We start from the raw sequence: 20633 nt of genomic DNA, 5'->3' as shown, positions 1-20633 counted from the left end.
GGCTGTCAAACACTTGATGACCTTTAAAATGTGTTGGGGGGGGAATATTGTCATTTTATTATTGTGTTATGGATTTTGTGTTTTCATGTTGCAAACTGCCCTGCGATCTTTGGATGAAGGTATTATATAATTTGATGATGATGATGATGATGATGTTATGAGTTTGGCTATGTGTATACCAGCCCCCTCTAAGCCCTGGATCCAGCATGTGTTAAAAGCTAATCAAGCCTTCTAATTCCTGGAACAGCCAAACTGGCTTCCTGGTGAGGTGATGGAGATGAAGGGGCCTCCTCCCTCAACAGACAAACCAGAGTTGAGAGCAGAGAGCAGCAGTGAGGTGAGCAAGCTGGAGAGAGCGTCAGAGCAACATTTGATTTCTGTTGGAAGCCAAGGCTGCAGTTACGGGAGAAACAAGACCCTTTTGGGATGTTAATGCTGTGAAGGCTCCATCATAGACTCAGGTTGTATATGTGTAAATAAGCCATATATTATAAAGACTCTGCCGTCTCCGCTGTGCCTCATTTCAAAGGAAACATTGTTGTTTAGTCATTTAGTCGTGTCCGACTCTTTGTGACCCCCTGGACCAGAGCACACCAGGCACTCCTGTCTTCCACTGCCTCCCACAGTTTGGTCAGACTCACGTTGGTGTCTTCGAGAACACTGTCCAACCATCTCGTCCTCTGTCATCCCCTTCTCCTTGTGCCCTCCATCTTCCCCAACATCAGGGTCTTTCCCAGGGAGTCTTCTCTTCTCATGAGGTGGCCAAAGTACTGGAGTCTCAGCTTCAGGATCTGTCCATCCAGTGAGCACTCAGGGCTGATTTCCTTCAGAATGGATAGGTTTGATCTTCTTGCAGTCCATGGGACTCTCAAGAGTCTCCTCCGGCACCATAAGGAAACATTAATTCTGGGCAACTCCCTGGAATTCTGGAATCCTGCATCGCTCAGAAATTGGGATGGTGGGGAACAACAATAATAGCGAGCAAGTAGTGAGCAAGTTTCTGAGTCCACCAGGGCTCTTCATCAGGTGTGGGGAACTGGCCTGGCCATAATGTCTGCATTGGTCAAACCCTCGCTGCTGCAGCCTCTGCCTGGGCATGGGTCTCAGCGTGAAAAGTGCCAGCACTGTCAGGATTTGCCACTATACTGCAGGCCCCCCAAGCCCCCCCATGGCAAACACCTGAGCGTCCTTGCGAGTCCCGAGATAAGCATTTGGGCTTGCAAGGCCTTGGGAGGGAAGGGCTGTAGCTCAGCAGCGCAGCACCCACCTTGAAGCAGAATGTCCCTGGTTCAGCCCACAACGGCACCTCTGGGTTGGGCTGGGAGAGAACCAACTCCTGGAGAGTGTAGACAATACTGAGCTATACTGGTCTGACTGGGTATAAAGTAAAGTAAAGGTACCCCTGACCATCAGGTCCAGTCGTGGACGACTCTGGAGTTGCAGCGCTCATCTCACTTTATAGGCCGAGGGAGCCGCCGTTTGTCCGCATACAGCTTCTGGGTCATGTGGCTGGCATGACTAAGCCGCTTCTGGTGAACTGGAGCAGTGCATGGAAACGCCGTTTACCTTCTCGCTGGAGCAGTACCTATTTATCTACTTGCACTTTGACGTGCTTTCGAACTGCTAGGTGGGCAGGAGCTGGGACCGAGCAACGGGAGCTCACCCCATCGCGGGGATTCGAACCGCCAACCTTCCGATCAGCAAGCCCTAGGCTCTGTGGTTTAACCCACAGCGCCACCCGTGTCCCCCGTGTCTAAAGAACATGCCTATAAAATTACTCTCATTGGGGGAGAGGTCCCTACATTCTCCCTGCCTTGCCCCAGACACACCAGGACTGGATGGCAACCTGTGGCAGGAAGGGCAGGCCAGCCCCCTCTTCTCCTCTGTTGGCTCTAGAATTAATACCCCCACCCCCATTTGTCCATCTCCAGAGGTAGCCTGACCCCTTCACCTTCCCTGCTCCCCGCTGACCCCAGCGCCCCAGGAGGAGCCCAGGCCTCCCTCGCCCCTCCAAGTCGGCCGCCAGCCTCATTAGGTGCCGACACACACAGGCTCAATGACACCGCGGGGGACCTTTGTGGCGTCCCCTCATTATCCGGCCAGGACAAACAGGGCTCTGAGCCTTGGCTTTTTCCGGGGTCTGGAGAGGAGCTGCCTGGAGCCAGAAAGCGGAAGAGGAGGAGGAGGAGAGCAGGAGAGGCAAGGAGAGACCGCAGGCAGCTCAAGATGCACCAGGGAGCCAGCGCCTGCCCACCTGGCGAGGCCTCTTCCTGAGCGGAAGCAGCCAAGGAAGGGGCAGGCAAAGGGGGCTTGTGCCCCTGGGGCTTCGCTCGGATCACCTGCCTGGTCCCACCGGAAATTCAGGGCACACACCAAGTGAGATGGACGGGACTCGTTTTATTAAATATTTGGCAGATGAGAGAACGTGGCTTCCAGTTTACAGCTTGCAATTAGACGTGTTCCCAACATGTACAGAATCTCCCAGGTATTTCAACCTTTTTTCCTTTTTCGTAAAATGAAAACACTCTTGCCCGGGATTCACATTTGTACATTCAAGTGTGTGCTCCCGCGCACACAGGCAGACACACAGCCATGAGAAGCAGGGAAGTGGTTGTAAACTGGAATTCTTACAAGGGTCCTCACACTGGCCTTCAACCAGCACCCAGACAGATTCAGGTGTGCTCTGCAGAGGACAAGGAAGCGTCCATCGTATGTTGCAGTCCTAGCGATTGCTTGAGATCTAGCCTGGGCTGGAAAACACAGACCCCACATGGCCTCTCCAATGTGCTCACAGCTAAGGTCCTGGCATGAAGCAGGTGCCAGGACTCAGGGCTCTGGGAGGGCACAGATCTCCAATGGCACTGCACAGCCCAGCCCTCCCTCACAGCCTGGCTAACTCAGGGGAACCCATCCTCCTTCCCCAGCGGCATGGCACGAGCCCCGGCTACCCAGTGTGGCAAGCAGCACCTGAGATCAGGCACATGCCCGCCACATTCCCTTTACCCTTGATCACTTTCTGCTTATCATGGCCCTCACTTGGCATCCGGCTAATTCGCCTCCGCTTCCCACCTGGGAGGAAACTCACTCTCCTCTGGTCTGCCTCCCGCTGCCTCTCCTGCAGCTCCACAGAAACATCCGGCCACATTCTCCCCTCCAACATCGTCGCCACGTCCAAGGCCCTCGCGGTGGCCAACCTGGTGCCCACAAGCAGGACCCGAGCGCAGTGGCTGTCCTCTCCCCACCTGCGATTTCCAGCAACTACTATCCAGAGGCCTCTGACAGGCTTTGCAAAATGAGACCATTCCTTTTCACTAGCCAGATATCAGCAGAGCACAGGCCTGAGGGGTTGGCTAGCTGGCAACCTTGGACTGGTGGAACTGGGTGCATGCACAAAGACTGGAGCAGCAGCAGCAGCAGCAGCTCCTCCTGGCCACCCCAGCCCGAGAGCCCTGGCACAGTTGCTGCCCTCTAAGCTCCCGCTGCCTCAACTTCCTTTCCGGTCACCTTCCCCTCACCTGTTTGCACTTGGCAAAGCTCCCCAGGCCTCGAGTCACTGTGACAAAAGCCCCCGGGCCAAGGGCAGGCTGCCACCAGGGGCTTGGGGCTGGCACAGGCGCCAAGTCTGCCTGCCAAGGCCTTCTCCACCCGGCTGCCGGGTGACTTTGAAAACACAGAAGGCATCTGCAAGGCGGTGCCTGCTCAGACGCTCCGCTTTCTCCCCCAGGAGCCCACCCAAAGCCCACCATCTCCAGTCTCCAGGGGCTAGCAATTTGCCACCCATGCTTCGCAAAAATATCCAGGATGTAACTTTGCACATGGATGCTTGTTCTGAGGGAAGGTCAGATTCAGGGGCAACAGATGCCATTTGAGACAGAGTCCAATTGCAGTTCTGGGGGGATGGGATGTGGGAAGATATGAAGAGGCAGCTGACCCCCCCTCCCAAAAAAGCAGCAGCTCTGGTGCTGATCCCCAGAAGCAAGAGCCACTGACCCACCGGGAATGAAAACACAACCAGCCTCTCCTTCCCTTTACCCACTTTGCACCTTCCCTGGGATAGCTCAGTCCGCAGAGCCCGAGACTCTGAATCTCAGGGTCATGGGTTAGAGCCTCACGGTGGGCAAACAGATTCCCGCATTGCAGGGGCTTGGGCTAGATGACGCAACTCTGCAATTCTATGATCCAGTGTTTCTCTGTTGCTTCCAGGAGCTGCAGGCCCAGCACTGCGAGTCCAGAGGTGCCCCTGCAGGAAAAAACTAGTCGCTGTTGGTGTGAGGAATGAAAGGCAAGGAGCAGGAGGACAGGGGTCATAATGGCTGGCTGGCCTGGCCACCAACACCCCCCCCCGGTGGAGCCCACCAGCCACAGAGAGCCTTCCGGGACCCCCACCTTGAGCCACAGTAAGGCATGGAGGCCTTCGCAATGCAGCTGTGAGGCTTGCAGCCCCGGATGGTGGAGGCAGCCACCCCACAGGGGAGCAAAGGGATGGCAGCAAGCGAAGTGTGCCTTGGAAAGAGGGTTCATGTCCAAGCCCCACTGCAAGACCACAAGGAGAGCCTGCTGGACCAAAGGGATCCAACCAGCATCTTGCTCTCACAGTGGCCAACCAGATACCCACAAACTCGCAAGCAGGATTTGAGCAGAAGAACCCCCTCCCCTCCTGTGGGATCCAGGAACTGGTAATCGGAAGCGTTCTTTATTGGCTACAGGGAGCAATCGATGGCCTTTTAAACTGGGCTGTGTGCGCGCACATTGCTTTTGCTTGCTACTATGGTACATATTTCTGAGTTTTTATATTGCACACCACCCTGTGATCCTTTGTTATTATTAATCACAATCTTGGGATGGTGCCCCGAAGTGGGAGTGGGGTCGCCCCGCAGGTTGGGACAAATCCCTCTCTTTTAGCCCAAGCTGGAAACCCAGCAGCCAGAGGCTGTTTTGCCTGAACTGCAAGAGCAGAAGCTTTGCACCTGGAGAAGAGGCAGAAGCCAGGGGGGCCTCCAAGGTCCAGGCAGAGCGGGAGGCGGCTCTGGGCCCCCCAGCAAGCCTGACAACGGAGCTCTGGCAGAGCTCCAGCTCCTATGGCAAGCAGAAGATGGTTCCAGGAGCTTCCTGGCCTCTCTTCAACAGCCCCTGCAGGCAGAAGAGTTCAGCCCCCTTCCCCCCCTCGCCTACCCAGCCCCCTTTTCTCACTGAGATGCCTCAGCAGTGGGAAGCAGAAGCCAGGGAGGGGATTTCCACAACCGGAAGCAGCCCTGGCTGTCACAGGGGAAGTGAGAGGTGCAGAGGCTGTGCAGGCGCCCCTGGAAAGCCCTGGCTCAGCCCCACGCAGAGCTTCCGCCAGGCGGAGACCAGCTGGGGCCTCGGAGCATTCAACATGGCAGGCGGCCGTGGGGCTGGCCACAACCCCCCCCCTTGCCCATGGCTGCTGGGGAGGCAGAGAGGGTCTGCGGCCCCATCGCCACCAACTGCCTCTCCATCTCCTGCCACTCTCAGGAAGACTAAGAGCAGACTCTGATATGCTGAAGCGTCTGCCAGACCACTTGGGAGGCTAAAATGTGCAGAGTTTGCAAGGGGGGGGGACTAAGGAGCATGGCATAGAAGGTCACACAGGCTGGCAGCAAGTCAGAAGAGGAAGTCCCAGGAGAGTTGAGGGACAGGGACTTGGTCACCACCCCGGGCATCACTGACTGGTGTAATGGGGGGCAGAGGAGGGGACTCCTCCCGGGGCCACTGCAAAGGCAGGAGGGGCCCTCAACAGGGCGAGGATGGACCTTTGGTGACTATCCTCTTAGCTGCTGCTTTGGAAGGCTATTGGAGGAGGGGAGGTGGCAGGCCAAGGGACTTCACTGCCTTTTGCCTCTGAGTGGCTGCTGAGCGAGATGGAGGGTGTCTGGTCTGAGCCAAGCCAGGCATTTCCTGTGTTTGGCAACGTGTCAGAAAGCTCTGCTCCGAATCCCCTCCTTTCTGACTGCCGGTTCTTCTGCGTTCACGAGAACCAAAGAAATGCCTAGACAGTTACCTGCAGTCAGAGACACCACTGCCAATGCTCAGGGGCTGCCCAGGGAGGAGAGAAGTAGAACTGCCCCCCCACCCACCCCCTGCCCATCACAAAGGGGCGGACTGAGCCCAGCCCCCCTCGTTCAAACGCTGAAGCCTCAATCTTTCAGCACCACCAACTGGGATTTGTGCTTTGCACAGATGTCTCCCTTGCAGCTCTTCCCTCCCCAGACACCTCACCGGCCTGAGTCCAACAAGCGGCTTGTCACCAAACCCAAGGACGGCCAGGAGCCCTTTCGGACAGGGATGCTTTAGCTGCATTTGCTGCACTGCAGGGGGTTGCACTAGATGCCCTTTGGAGGTCCCTCCCAACTCGACAGTTCTGTGATTCTGGCCTTGAGCAAAGCCACCCCTCTCCAACAGGTTATCGTCACTCCTTTCCTTGCTTGACAGCCCGTTCACAATATTTTGGTTGGACTATATTGCCAGCAAACATGGCTCCCCCCCCCGAACATGGAGACACATGCAGGAACCCCCTTCCCCACCCCCAGAGAGCCAGGGCAGCCGGGCAGCTCACTCTGTGCCGACTGGGCTCCAGGGATTATTGCTCTGCCTTCCTTCACTGCCCCCCCTGTCCATTTACGCCTTTGGCCCATCCACTAAGAGCCACTTTCCAAACCCCAAACAAAGCCAGCAGGTAGAGATGTTGGCTTCTGGTGCCAAGTACCCAAGTAGGCCAGGGTCTTCTCTGTTCAAAGACCAGCTGCTTTTTATCAGTCCTGCATGGCAGGGGGTGGACTAGATGCCCCATGTGGGTCCCTTCCAACGCTACGAGTCAACTGAGCGAGCTGCGCTGCTGCTGCTGCCCCACCACCTGAAGCTTCCCCACAGGGTGGCCTCCAGAGGCTGGGCCTCCCTCCGCCCCACTCCTCTCCTCTTGGCACTGGAGCCGGCACAAGACATTCGGGGATTCCGGGGGCAAGAGCCAAATGGCAGCCCATCCCGTCTGTGATGGCCTGGGAGTCAGACTCTGATGCTGAACCTGAGGGATCCCAGCCTGCACAGGATTCCCCGCCTCCAGAACCAGCTGAGCCGGGGCCAGGGCTTGAGCCTGAAGGATCCCCACCTGTGCTGGATCCCCAGGTGCAGGCATCAGCAGAGTCTGCTCTGGCTCCTGATGGGAGGGAGGACCCATTGCCTGCAGGTGCTCCACTCCCAGCCTCTTCAGAGGAAGCTGAGGCATCCCCTGGGTCCAGTAACCCACCAGCCTCTCCTGAGCTACAGAGGCTCAGGGCAGAGAGGCGAAGGGAGTTAAGTGTCTGCAGGAGGAGTGCTCGCCTCCAGGCCCGGAGGAGAGGCGAGTCTCCAGAGGATCGGGGCGGCCCTAAGCATAGGGCCAGATAAAAGCCAGCCAGACCCAGCCCAAGTTGCGTGAGCAACATAGTTGCAAGCGTGTGCTCAACCTGCAACCTTGTGCCTGAACCTGCCTTGGACCTTGACCTGCTCCCTGCCTCGCTCCCCGCCGGACTGACCTCCTTTGGACCCCTAGACCCAGGACTGGACTTGGACCTCGCTTCATGGACAAACCCTTGGGGCCAGCACACCGTCCCTCGAACATGGGGCACAGTCCTCCAGGATGCTCCCTGCGCAACCACTGTTGAAATAAGCGGGGGCTATGCTGGCACATTCATCCCAGTGGGCTCTGTATGGGGGGGGGCACCCTGGTGTGCTGTGCCCTGCGGGCCAGAACTGCCCGCCTCCCCGTGAGCCACCCACCCCACTTGCCTCCCAGCCTGTCCTGCATGAAAGCGGCCCAGGAAACCCGACATTCATGGACGCGAGTGTCATGTGGGGAAAGGCCAGAGGGGATTCCGCAACAGAGCATTCCGCCCAAGGAAACTCGGCCACACGGAATAAGAAGTCTGCTTTTTCCCACAAGGGGAGGGGGGGGCTGGAGACCACACGGGGGGGGGGTGGCCCATGGGTGGTGAGGCGACTGCTCTGCCAGGGAGGGAAGAGGATGCTTCATGGGAGACATGGCCGCTCTCTGCCTGGAAGAGGTTCTCAGCAACGTCTTCTCGCCCAAACTTGAGATGAGGTGCTGCCCAATTAAGCAGGGGGGGGACACACGGATGGAAACAGGACATGCAAACCAAAGGAGATGCCCCCGCCCTCCCCACCCCCCAGGAAGGCCGCCACGCGGTCCGTCGGAAAGAGTCGGCAGCGGAGGCGGCTTCCCTGCGAGCTGCAGTCCTCGCGACTTGACAATGGCAGGTGTGTCGGCTGGAGCATGCCTCGTCGGAAGGGTGTGGAAACGTCTTGAGAAGAGGAGCTCGTGCCTCTTTACCTGCGCCAAAGACACAGAGCAGCCCGTGAGGATGAGCCCGGCTCTCCTGCCTGCAGCGGGAGCCCACCCAGTCCCCCTCCAAAGCGCCCCCCCCCGAATGAGCCCTGGGAATTGGAGGGGCTTGGGGCTGGTTTGAGAGCGCAGAGGATTTTCTCAGGCTTGCCTGTTCATGTCACTTCCAACAGTCCCAGAGGTTCCTTGGCGGAGACCCAAGAGCCGTCAAAGCTGCTTTCAAACCAGGGGACATTTGCACTGTGGGGAGGGCATGAGATCCCTTCCGGAGCAGAGCCACAGTCGGGGGCCCTTTCAGCTCCAGGTGGAAAAGGAAAGGCCTGAGAAGCCCTTTTGGATGGGATGGAGCTCTGCTGGAATTGACTTTCAGAGTTATTAGGTGGTCACAGGAGTTGAGAGCAATGATGGCCCTTCCACGATCTGAAGCCGGGAGCCTCCTTCTGCTAAGCGCCAGGAACAGGGAGGGTGGGGCTCCCAATACTGAGGGCCCCCCCCCACATCAACTGACAGCTTCATCACCAATGGCTTGGACACCACCTGCACTCAGTTGGGGGAAGCTGCCCTATGCACTGGGCAGCCACAAAGGGTCTCTGCTTGGCCCCACAGACAGCCAGGGTTAAAAACACAGCACTGGAGGAAGCCCCTCGGCTACAGCCGCCAGCGTGGTGTAGTGGTTAAGAGTGGTGGACTCATAATCTGGGGAACCGGGTTCGATTCCCTGCTCCTCCACATGCAGCTTCTAGGTGACCTTGGGATAGTCACACTTCTTTGAAGTGTCTCAGCCCCACTCACCTCACAGAGTGTTTGTTGTGGGGGAGGAAGGGAAAGGAGAATGTTAGCCGCTTTGAGACTCCTTCGGGTAGTGAGAAAGCGGGATATCAAATCCATACTCTTCTTCTTCAGGCTGAGAGCACTGTGGGATGTTCAGAAGTCCCCGAGACCCGAAAGCCGGGTCTCCCTGCCTGTCCTGTATGGGACTATGTCTGCTGGGGGGCCAGCGTGGCAGGCAGGCAGTCCTGCAATCTGCCTTTCATCCCTCTGTAAACACAACTGTGCCTACATCTTACCTGGAAAAGAAAAGAGCATCTGCTCACCTGAATGGCTGGCCAGGGCGGAGTCTTCCGCTTAACCTGCGAGGCAAGACAAAGGGCCGGCTGAGAAAGGCAGGGACAAACTGCGATGGTGGCAGCAGCAGCCGCAAAACCTCACCCAGGCAAGGTTTTATGTGTTTATCTTGAAAGTTCTATACCTGCCTTTGAAGAAAGCACCTGCAGTGGTTTATGTCCAAAAGCATTTTTAAAGAATTATGAAGAATAATAATAATAATACCAAAAGTCATTTTATTATTTATACCCTGGCCATCTGGCTGGGTTGCCCCAGACACTCTGGGAGGCTTCCAACACATATGAAAACATAATGAAACACCACACGTTAAAAACTCCCCTGTATGGGGCCGTCTTCTAAAAGTTGTCTAGTTAATTTATCTCCTTGACGTCTGATGGGAAGACAAAGGGGACCTCCAAAGACAACCAGATAGGCAGACTAAGGACAATACGATTGCATCTGATGCCCACTTAACTCTTACGCCCGTTTAATTTCAGCCACAGGCGGCTGGAGGCAGGCTGGTTGGCATTCCACAAGCCGGATGCAAGCAAGGCAGGGAACTCCAATGCTCTGTCTGCGCTGGGGCAGAGGGCATGTGCTTTTGTGTATGTGGGGAAGCCTTGGAATCAACCCCTCCCTGCTGTAGGATGCGACCATACTGCAGTTGGGAAGAATTGGGCAGCCCCCTCCCTCCGCCAGGGGCCTCCGCAAAGAGCACCAGAGGGCAGGAGGTGGTGCTGTGAAGCGTCTGATTCTGCATCCCACCCGGGGGGGGGGCACTAACACAAACCTTGCTCTGCACCACCATCTAACGGGGGTGGGGTGGGGGGTGGGTGCTCAGAGGGCACAGTGGGCTTGTTGCAGCTGCCACCCATTGGAAACCTAAGAAGGCCCCTTCATCCTGCCCCGTGGCTTGTGAAGAGCTGCGCTTGGGCGTTCTGCACCAACGGAGATCTTTTCCTGCTCCACACGGAGGGAAGCACCCATTGTGCAAAGGTGGCAGCACCCAACCGCCTGGGCCTGCCCACCACCAGGCATGGAGATTCTCCCCCCCCCCAATATCTTACCTCGGTCCTTCCCGTTCTGGATCCTGTCTTCCTCCTCTTCCTCACCTCCTTCCTCACCTTTTAAAGCAAAAGAAAGAACCAGCAGTGAGGGTTGGGGCCAAAGGGAGTCTCCAGGGAGGGGTCCACAGGTCAGGCTGCCAGGGCTGTGGGCAAGAGTGACTCTGCTGCCCCTTCCAGGGGAATGGGGGGTGGGGAGTCCTTCTTATGGGGCAGACTCCTTGCTCACAAGTCGTTGGGTCACGGGTGTGGGGCACAAGATGATAAGAACTGGAGCTCAGACGCCAAGCAAGGACATCAAAACATTCTCCCAGGAGGAAAGATGAGAGAAGACGGGTGGGAAACTCTGGCATGAGATCCAAGCATCGACAGCCCTTCTTCTCCCTCCCCAGGGCTGCTCAGGGTGACCAGCATCAAAGAAGCACAATTGCAAAAGAGGAAATGTCCACATTAAATAGGCCAGCCCCCCCCCCCTTATAAAAGACACGCAGTGTCTCAGCCACTCTGAGTTCGTTTCTTAAAGAGCCGAGGGAGTGTGTTGTTGTGTTTGTTCCCTCAGACACCCAGGAAGCAGACTGGGTGTGGGGGGGCATGAGCAGAAAAGAAGGCAAAAGGAAGAGGAAACTGTCCCAGCAGGTGAAAAGGAGCAACAACTCTGGGACCAGGGTGGGAGAAGTGGAATCTGCATGCCTGGACCCTCAGGAGAACGGTGTGTGTGTGTGTGTGTGTGTGTGTGTGTGTGTGTGTGTGTGGAAGTGCTGGGGAAGATCTACTTTCCCCTGAAGCCCCCGGCTGTGCTTGGCAGCCCAGAAGCTGCCCTACCAACAGGCCTTCCATTGGGGATCTGCATGCAATCCAAACTCTCCTTCCAACACCCCAGAGGCAAGATGGCAGGCAGCCTTGCTTCCGGAGGGAGGGGGCAGAGGACGTAGCCAGGGCTCCCACCTGCTTCCTTCCTGGAATCAAGACGACCCGGCTTGCCCTGCACTGATTCCCACAACGCCTCTTCCAGGGGTCGGGAAGCTGTAGCCCAAGGCCACTGCCTGGGCATGGAAGCCGGGCTCCAACCAGACTACTTCTGGCAGAGGCTGCTGCGGACGGACTGCCGACTCCAGCTGTTTCCGTGGATTTACGCAAATGAGATCCTCCCAGACACTTTCCAGGGTCCCCTCGCCTGCATCTTATCAAAGTGGGAGCCTGCAGTTTGTTTCATCTGTCATCTCCCTGCGCAGCCCAAGCAAGAGCTTGGTGCAACAGCCTCTGGCAGAACAAGCCCTGCTTTGTTGCCGATTGCTATTGCCCAAGAGGCTGCCTTTTCCCAGAGCGAGGGAGGGAGGGAGGCAGCCTTGCTAAGCCCCCACCCTGATGGGAAGCCACGGGGCTCCATCTTGCCAGAGCCGACACCGGCAGCCTCTGGCTCAGCCCAAAGGCACCAAGCGCCCCAGAGGAGACTGCTCCTGCAAAGCATTTCCGAGAAGAGGGGCAGAGGCCAGCCGGGCTCATCACTGGCCCAGAGGCCACCTTTGCCACAGGCCTGGGCATTATCCTCACCTAGGAAGGCCTCCTTCCAGGCTTAGAGAGGCCACAGGGAAGGCAGAGGGGTGGGCTTGTGGCCCTTCCCCCTTTTAAGCTGTGCTCCAGAAGGACCAGGAGGGATCCAGCCGCTCTCTGGGAATGCAAGGAATGGAAGAGAACTTCAGTAGGTGGTGGACTCTCCTTCCTTGTAGGTTTCTAAGCAGAGGTTGGGCAATTCTTTCGCTGAGATCCTAGCACTGTAGGGGGTTGGACTGGATGACCCTCAGGGTCCCTTCCAGCTCTGTGCTTCTATGAATCAGACTTGGGAAGGGCTCTGCAGACAGCCAACCTCCCCCCTAAAGCTCATTGGGTGGATAAGGCGCTCTTGGATGTACGACCAGAAGAGACTTAGTCCACCTGAACTTATCCAGCCCAGTGCCCTTTCAACCTAAATCCAGCCAAGTCTTGCCAGCCACATTCTACACAATGAGGCCTGCACAATCACGCGCAACCAAGAGCTGCTTCGGGATGGACCTTTTCCTGCCAGTCCTTGTGGGCAAATGAAACTTCCAGCACAGCCTGACCTGACTGGGCTCCCCCTTCCCTCACCTCCCCCATCTTTAGTGAGGGCCACGGAAAGGCTTCATCTGCCCTTAGCGACACTGTCAGGTAGTCAGAGCCACCCAGCTGGCGATGCAATTCTGTGGTTTAATTGGTTTGGCTCCACAATCCTCAGCTGGAGGGCATCGCTCACTGGAGGAGAAGGAAGGAAGGAAGGAAGGAAGGAAGGAAGGAAGGAAGGAAGGAAGGAAGGAAGGAAGGAAGGTCAAAGAACCAGCTGGCTGGGGAGGACCATGGCTGTGAACAGGCATGGAAAATTGAGCAAAAAGTAGTGGCTTTTCCAACTATCTTTGCCCCTCACTTAACAGCAATTTCCCCTGTGAAACCTGAACCCTTCAAAAATTTATTGTAGCCCTAGTTAACTGCCTCCACTGCAAGTAAGTCGTTTCTTCCCGGTTTTGCTCCCCATAAGCAGCCCAGAGGCACCAGGTTCACCCCACCCAGGCCCCAAACCCACTAGCCAGTCAGTCTGCAGGGAAAGCTGGATGGAGGCAGGTGGACCAGAGGCCTCCCTTCCTATATACCTGTTGCGATGCGGAAAGTGGCTGCCTGAGGGTCACTCAAAACCGAAGAGGGGCCCCAGAGGGCCACGAAGTTCCCAAACAGGGCATTCCAAACTGGAAGCATCACTGTGCAAACTCGCTCATGAGGAAGATGAAGCTCTTCCTGTGTGTTGGCCCCACACACCGCAGGTGGGCTTCTTGAGCCAAGCGGTTCTGGGGCAGATTGCTCTGATGACACCCTCGCCTGAGGCACCTCGGCCAGAGGATGCTGGCCGATCCCGCTGGCCTGGCCCCTTCCTCTGCTCCCCCACTCTCCCACTTACCCGAATGAAGCTCCTTCACCAACGATGACATTGTGTTCGTGATCGAATCGGCCGCTACCAGCAAATCATTACGGAGGTTTCGCCGGGTCCCTGGGGAAGAAATGGAGGCGGTAAGGAATGTGAAGAGCCCCCCTTTCCGAGACACGCAGGGCCACCGATGCCCCCCTGCGTTGCCCGTGATGTGGAGTCTGAGAGTCTGAACCGGCCAGGCCCCCTACCTTGAGAGACGGTTGGCCTTTCGATGCGACAGCCAGCTTCCCAACAAATCCTCGAGGGGAACAGTGTGCACCCAGAAAGTGAGGCTCCCCTGGAAGGGTCCACCCATGGTGCCCGGGGGATCCTATCTCTAGCCGTTGCTCTTCAGGCTCATGGTTTATTTATATCCTATCTTTTCCTCCACAGAGCTCAAGGTGGCAGATATGGTTCTCTTCTTCCTCACAGAATCCCCACAAAACTGTCCAGTGGGGCTGCTTAGGCTGAGAGGCAGTGACCAGCCCAAGGCCACACCAGTGAGCTTTGTGGCCAAGTGGGGATTCGAACCCTGGTCTCTCCCACTTCTGGAGTCCTGGCACTCTAACCAGACACCACACTGGATGTCTTTGTGATGCTCAGTGAGGGGGTGGGAGGGCTAGAGGGGGAGGCAACGGAGAAGCCCCTTTGGGATGCAAGGGCCAGCAGTGCTTCTCGCAGACTCAAGATCTTACACATTTATTTTTAAAAAATACATTAGGTTCCCAGGAAGGAAAGGCATGGGGAGTTGTTGTTTCTTTAAAACATTTGATTTTCCAAAATACAAATGGAAAAAATTTAAAGGAGTTACATCATGCAATTACTAACAGAATGTAACGTCAAAACAAAATAAAATAAAAAATTCCTTCCAGTAGCACCTTAGAGACCAACTAAGTTTGTTCTTGGTATGAGCTTTCGTGTGCATGCACACTTCTAGAATGTAACGTGTTTAACACATTCCCCCCTTTTATGGGTAGGTAGGCATATATGTAAGGTTCATTGGCAACTCACCCAAAATTCCTCTTAGCACTGAGGGGGCTTCCCAAGTGGGGTTTGATGTTGCAAAGGGGCTGTTTAGGTCCAATTTTTCTGCCTGTGCATTTAGGACAAATGGGAGGGGTAGCTATCGCTGCAGAATTGGGATTCAAGATGACCTTAACTCTTGGGCGAACGGGGCCCGAACTCAGGAAATGAATTTGTCTGCGCCCTCTATACAAAGGCACAAAATTGCACTCACACACACAGCTACCAAGTGCCGCGGGGCTCTCAAAACACTCACCTTGTGCAAACGCTTCCTGGACGTCTCCTCCGACGCCCGCCAGGGAATCTTGGGGCACGTGAGTTGGGGTGGAGCCGGCGGAGGTGGACCGGACTGGCATGGGCATGGAGCGCCCCGTCCCGTGGCCGGGGGAGGTCGGAGGAGACCCTGCGGCCTGAGCCTGAAACAAGAGACGGAGACCCGTTGAGTCCACTCTCTCCTCCTGAACAGCTCTTCCAAAAGCAGAAGGCGGGCGCCAACCTCAGGAACGCCAAACTCTTAGCTCAGGCAAAAGGACATGCAAGGGGTGCTTTAGCTGAGATTCATCCATTGCAGGGGGTTGGACTAGAGGACCCTTGGGGTCCCCACCAACTTATACAGTTCTATGATTCTAAATCAAATCGCCCCCCAAAGCCACATTCCCTGGTGGCATCAAACCAACTTGTCTGCAAAACTTGTTCCTAGTTTAAAGCTTCTAGTATTTCCTGCTCCTCAAGTTTTATGCTGGATCGTGATTTTAAAGCGTTTTATGGTTGGGGCTCCTGTTGTGAACCTTTTTGTTCCCACTCTAAGGCCACCAGGTAACCTTTAGTTATGGAGCAGCCCAAATAAATAAATAAAAGCAAGTAACAAAAATAGTGTAAGCTGAGTTCTTGGTGAGCAAAATACCAAGACGAGTATTTTAAGGAATGAAGTGATGAGTCTCCCTGCAGGAGACGGCTCTTGGTCCCCAAAGGCGCATTTGCAGTAGGCATTCAGCGATGCAAAGACAAGAGCCCACAGGGCATCCCTGGGGAGATGTGGGTGCTGAGCTGGTGGCCCACATGGAACAGAAGGAAATCTTGGGCTGGAGTGAAAAATCACAGGATGGGGGGAGGCTCTGAAAAAGTCACAGGCCTGGTGCCCTTCGGATGATCTGCAGAAAAGGGCAGCTCAGGAAATTATGCCTGGCAAGAAGGAAGCGGACAGAGGAAAGTGCTCTCTCTCATGGACACCCAAGGAAGGTGGGCTGAGGGCAGGTGGAATATAGTCCTTCCTGCAGCACAGCGTTAAACTATGGAACTCCCTCCCACAGGAGGCAGGGATGGCCCCCAACTTGGGTGGCTCTGAAAGAAGAAGAAGAAGAAGAAGAAGAAGAAGAAGAGTTTGGATTTGATATCCCGCTTTTCACTACCCGAAGGAGTCTCACAGCAGCTCACATTCTCCTTTCCCTTCCTCCCCCACAACAAACACTCTGTGAGGTGAGTGGGGCTGAGAGACTTCAGAGAAGGGTGACTAGCCCAAGGTCACCCAGCAGCTGCATGTGGAGGAGTGGGGATGTGAACCCGGTTCCCCAGATTACGAGTCTGCCGCTCTTAACCACTACACCACACTGACAAATTCATGGAGGAGGAGAGGGACCCACACAAGGGGAAAAGGCTGCTCTGGTGCTCCGCTTTTGGCTTGCAGGTTTCCCTGAGAACAGGATGCTGGCTGGATCCAGCAGACTCTTCTTGTGTTCTGAAGGATTGCAACCCCAATCAGCCCCGGCCAAGGCTGGTCCACAACATCCAGAAGGCACAAGGTTGGGGAAGGTCCAGGGGGATGTTTGGGGCCCAGGTACTTCAATAAACTGGCTGGCACTGTTGTTTCCACGCTGGTCCAATAAGGGACAGAAAAGAGAAACAATCTGGGCAGGATGGCACCATTGCCATGAAGGTGCAGAAACAATGGAACCAGACTGTGGAGACTGAATAATCCAAAAGGCGGCACAGCAGCCTGACTGCCTCACGCCTCCTCGGAGAAGCCCTATAGACCGAAGGGCCTCATGCAGCCCAGCACTCTTAGGATCCCTTCCAAAGCTACGATTCTAGGATTCTATAAAGTTGTGGGGTTTTCCTGTGCCCCTGCCACCCTTTGGATCCTGACCCAAGTCTCCTAGCACCCCCAGTGCCTCCACCTCTACCACATTTACACCCCATTTCCCCTCCAAAGAGCTCCAGGTTGTGCTCTTCCCTACCCCATTCCACCCTCCTCACAACCCTTTGAGGTTCGCCCAGAGGGGCCACCTGGTGGGGTTCACGGCCAAGCGGGAGGGTGGGGATTCAAACCCAGGTCTCCCAGGTCCTGGTCTCAAACTCGATCCACTGCACCACGCTGGGCTCAGCCAGGCGGCCCCAGGAGCCAGAGGGGAGCGCTCCCTTTCCGTCTCGGTGCCATGTCTAATTTGACATGTGACGGTAGCACTTTGACTGTGTGTCCCTCTCTATGCGTTGAGCTGCACACCGTGTCACACAGACGGCCGGAAGGGCTCATGGCTGTCAAGGCCTCAATTCTTGTGACTAATGCCATAATTACCCCATTAAGATTTTACAGGCCCAACACATCCTCTCTCGTTCGGCTTGCGCTGTTGTTTCATCTGGTCTTTATCCTCTTTTAAATTCTTTTCTTAAAGAAACAGCCCCCTACCTTTGAACCACATTTGCTACTATGGAAACTGTGTCGTCACCGGAGCGGAAGGTGGCTGGCAATGCCCACAAAAGTAAGTCGGGCAGAGTCGGTTTCGACAGAGCTTCGCTCGAGGGATGGCAGAGGGTCTCTCTGAGCCTGGGTGGGTTTTGCTGCAGCTCCTCCCACGGCACTGCCTCTCCTAAGACCCAAACAGAGACCTTTGGGTCTCCTTTCACCCACCCTAAACTGGCCTCTGAGAGGAGTTTGCTCAGGATTTAGTGATCAACCAGATCCTGCTCCATCACAGGCCACATGCCAGCACAGGCGGCACTTCAGGGCAGGGATCCACAGCCAGGACTCTGGTATCTAGAGGAGCCTCAAGGTCAAACTGGGAGTTGATGGTGGAGTTTTCTGCAGCCGCCGTCTTCAAAGGCTGGGGTCTCCTGCAGCCCCTTGTTTGCAGCTTGCCAGCCTGCACGGATGAGGGTCTCCCAGCGATGGACGGATGAAGGGCTGCTTATCCCACAGGAGAGCCCTGCGCTCCCTTCGGCCCCTGCGCTGCCTGGCAGTTCAGAGGAGCAACCGAGTCTCTTGGCTGGGACTGGCGGGCGTTGTTGGGGAAGGCTGCCTCTGCCCACCTGGGCATGTCAGGCACATGCCAAAGGCGTGGCTCTCTGGCCCACACTGCAGGGGCCCTTGCTCGTTCCGGCCGTCAGCTTTGTGTCTTTGTGTTCCTTATTTAGTATATCCTCAGCCTGGGATTCCTCCTGGGCTGCACGGCCTTCCTGCCCGGAGGGGCAGAGGTGCCTGCTGCAAGGGTCAAATCCCCTGGTGTGCTGCCCCACGTGGCTCTGGGCGACCAAGGAAGGAACGGTCCAAAGCTCTTAGCTTTGCCCACTTTGGCAGATATTCTGCTCCGGGGCCTCTGGGACACTGGGCTTTCCCAGTATTGGGATGCTGGGGGTGAATCGTGACGACTGCTGTCTTGTGCCCCAAGGAGGAAAAACAAAAGGCGGGGGGCGGGGAGGTTGTTGCAGCAGCAGCAGCAGCAGCAGCAACAACAAGATTTTGACTGCAGGATGAAACTCCAAGCTTGTCTGCTTTGCTTCCCTCATCACCACTTCCTACAAGCATGTCTGTAAATACACAGAAACGCATTCAAGATTTCACTGACAGCAGAGAAAGACCCCCGCAAATATGGATCCTGGCACGAAGGTGGCCGCAGCAGCAGGCAGTTCCCACCTCCTGTTTCTGCACCCCTTTTCCAACATACGCCCTGATGCAGATATTGGGGGAAAGATGCTGACGGACTAGAGGACAACATTCCTTGATGGCAGAGACCTTCCTCTTTGCCGCCAAGAGTGTTGTTGTTGTTCAGTCGTTCAGTCGTGTCCGACTCTTCGTGACCCCATGGACCAGAGTGGCAGGGACTTAATCTGGAACTCTCCTCCAGAGAATGGTGTGGGCAGCAGCCCTGCGGATCCCGAAACAAAACGCAGCCTGCGGTTGTTACGGCAAAGCACTCCCCAAAGGTTCCAGCCCCAGATGGGGAAAGGAGGAAGAAAAACAACAACAACAGAAAGCCTCCTTGTGGGGTTTCTCTTGCAAGACGCAGAAACACAAGGCAGAAAAACCTCATTTTCCTTTTCTGCCAACAAAGGTCTGCTGTGGGTTTTTCACCCACACACCTCCTGAGATTCAAGGTTCACAATGAAGAAGGTCCGTGTTTGGCTTTTTGTTGTTGTTTAGCCGTTTAGTCGTGTCCGACTCTTCGTGACCCCATGGGCCAGAGTACGCCAGGCACTCCTGTCTTCCACTTTGTCCATGGAATTTCCTTGGCAGGGATAACTGGCAGGGAGTGGCTTGCCAGTTCCTTCTCCGGGTGGATCACGTTTAGTCTAAACTCTCCACTATGATCTGTCCATCTTGGGTGGCCCTGCACGGCATAGCTCAGTTTCTCTGAGTTATTCAAGCCCCTTCGCCAGACAAGGCAGTGATACATGAAGGAGGTGTTAGGCTTAGACAGATTTAAACACCACTCACATCCCCAGGGGGGATTTTCAACAGCAAAGCAGCAGCAGAGGCACCCTGGAGAGTCAGGAATGGATGGGTGGGACTCAGCACCAGAGCACAGACCCAGGAAAAGGCCCAAGGTGCAGCTGAAAGGTTATTGCAGGATGAGGCAGCCAAGCCACAGCCAGATGAACCCCCTTCCAGGCAAGCAGACGAGGAAACTGACCAGAAGGATGCAGCCGCTTAGAGGGATCTCTGGGAATGAGGGCAGGATGGAGCCTGAAATCCCAGCCAAATAAACAGCCCCCACACCTGAGAGGCAGAGAGACCTGGGACAGTGGGACACAAACCCCGTTTGCAAAACTCCACGTGGACTCCCTGCAGCCAGTTGAGACACGGAGGCGTTTGGAGTGAAACTGCATTTTACATGGAAGCTGCACGGAATGGGGCAGCTGAGGAGCAAGGGGTGTCTCCACACATTCGCACACGGGCACATCCCCCGCCCCCTGCTCCCGCTCCACCCCTGCTGTGCCCCCAGACCCACGCAGGCCCTGCAGTCACAGGTGTGGTCTCAAGAGCCATGCTGTGGTCCCCCATGTGGGGAGTCTCCTGGGCTGCCGGTTGGCAGGAGAGGAACAGCGCATGCCGAGTGGGGCTAAATTAAACTTCCTTCCAAGGGTTTCTTGGAGTCGTGTCACGCGCAGCAAAATAGTGGGACACACAACAGCACAGCTCAGCCCCCACAAAGCTCCACCCTGGCACCCTGAGGCGGCTGCCACTGACCAGGGAAAGCTGGCAGGGTCTGCTTTGTGGCACTGCTGCTTTGCCACTAAGCCCAAAAGGCTCCCAGGCAAGCTTACAGAAATCGGTGCAGCGCAGAGGTTCACTTCTAAGGGTTCTGCAAATACAGTGAAATCACACATTGCTGGGTGAGAGGGAGACAGGAAGAATCCCCTGCACTCCCAGAGGCTGTGCGCCAAGCAGGCCTTGAAAGCACTTTAGGTGCTGTACCTTTTATCATATGTGGTGGGAGTGTAAGAAGGTGAGAATGTACTGGGATATGATATATCATGAGTTAACAAAAATGTTGAAATATAATTTTGTTAAGAAGCCTGAAGCTTTCTTATTAGGTATTGTAGGTACAGACATTGAAAAGAAGGACATTAGACTTTTCCAATACGCAGTGACTGCAGCTAGGATTTTGCTAGCACAAAAATGGAAACAAGAAGAATTACCGACGAAAGAAGAATGGACAGTGAAATTGACGGAATATGCAGAACTGGATAAAATGACGGGAAGAATCCGCGAACAGCGGGACCAGAAATTCATCAAAGACTGGTTAAAGTTTACGAACTATTTAAAAGACAATTTACAATTGAATATGCTAATAGGACTTCAAGAAGTTTTGTAGTTAATGTGTAGAAATATTATTGTAAG

General features: G+C 55.5%; 1 protein-coding gene across 7 annotated transcripts in view; it reads right to left on the bottom strand.

The window, feature by feature from the left end:
• Positions 1–8048: 8048 nt before the first annotated feature.
• DTNB (dystrobrevin beta) overlaps positions 8049–20633 on the bottom strand; it is a 118098-nt gene continuing 105513 nt past the window's right edge. For 4 of the 7 annotated variants that reach the window (XM_033145243.1, XM_033145245.1, XM_033145246.1 and 1 more), the window contains 5 exons: positions 14775–14934; positions 13487–13576; positions 10528–10584; positions 9451–9486; positions 8050–8344 (listed from right to left, as the gene is read on the bottom strand). In XM_033145243.1, coding sequence (XP_033001134.1) covers positions 9482–9486; positions 10528–10584; positions 13487–13576; positions 14775–14934 — 312 coding nt within the window. In that variant the 3' untranslated portion in view covers positions 8050–8344; positions 9451–9481. Of the gene's footprint in view, positions 8345–9450; positions 9487–10527; positions 10585–13486; positions 13577–14774; positions 14935–20633 lie in introns of all 7 variants that reach the window. The other 3 variants (XM_033145244.1, XM_033145247.1, XM_033145248.1) reach the window with 1 other exon arrangement.

Source organism: Lacerta agilis, chromosome 3 (assembly GCF_009819535.1).
Source record: "Lacerta agilis isolate rLacAgi1 chromosome 3, rLacAgi1.pri, whole genome shotgun sequence".
Classification (NCBI taxonomy): domain Eukaryota; kingdom Metazoa; phylum Chordata; class Lepidosauria; order Squamata; family Lacertidae; genus Lacerta; species Lacerta agilis.
Note: the sequence above shows the minus strand (reverse complement) of the source record. Positions and strands in the feature narration are given on the sequence as shown.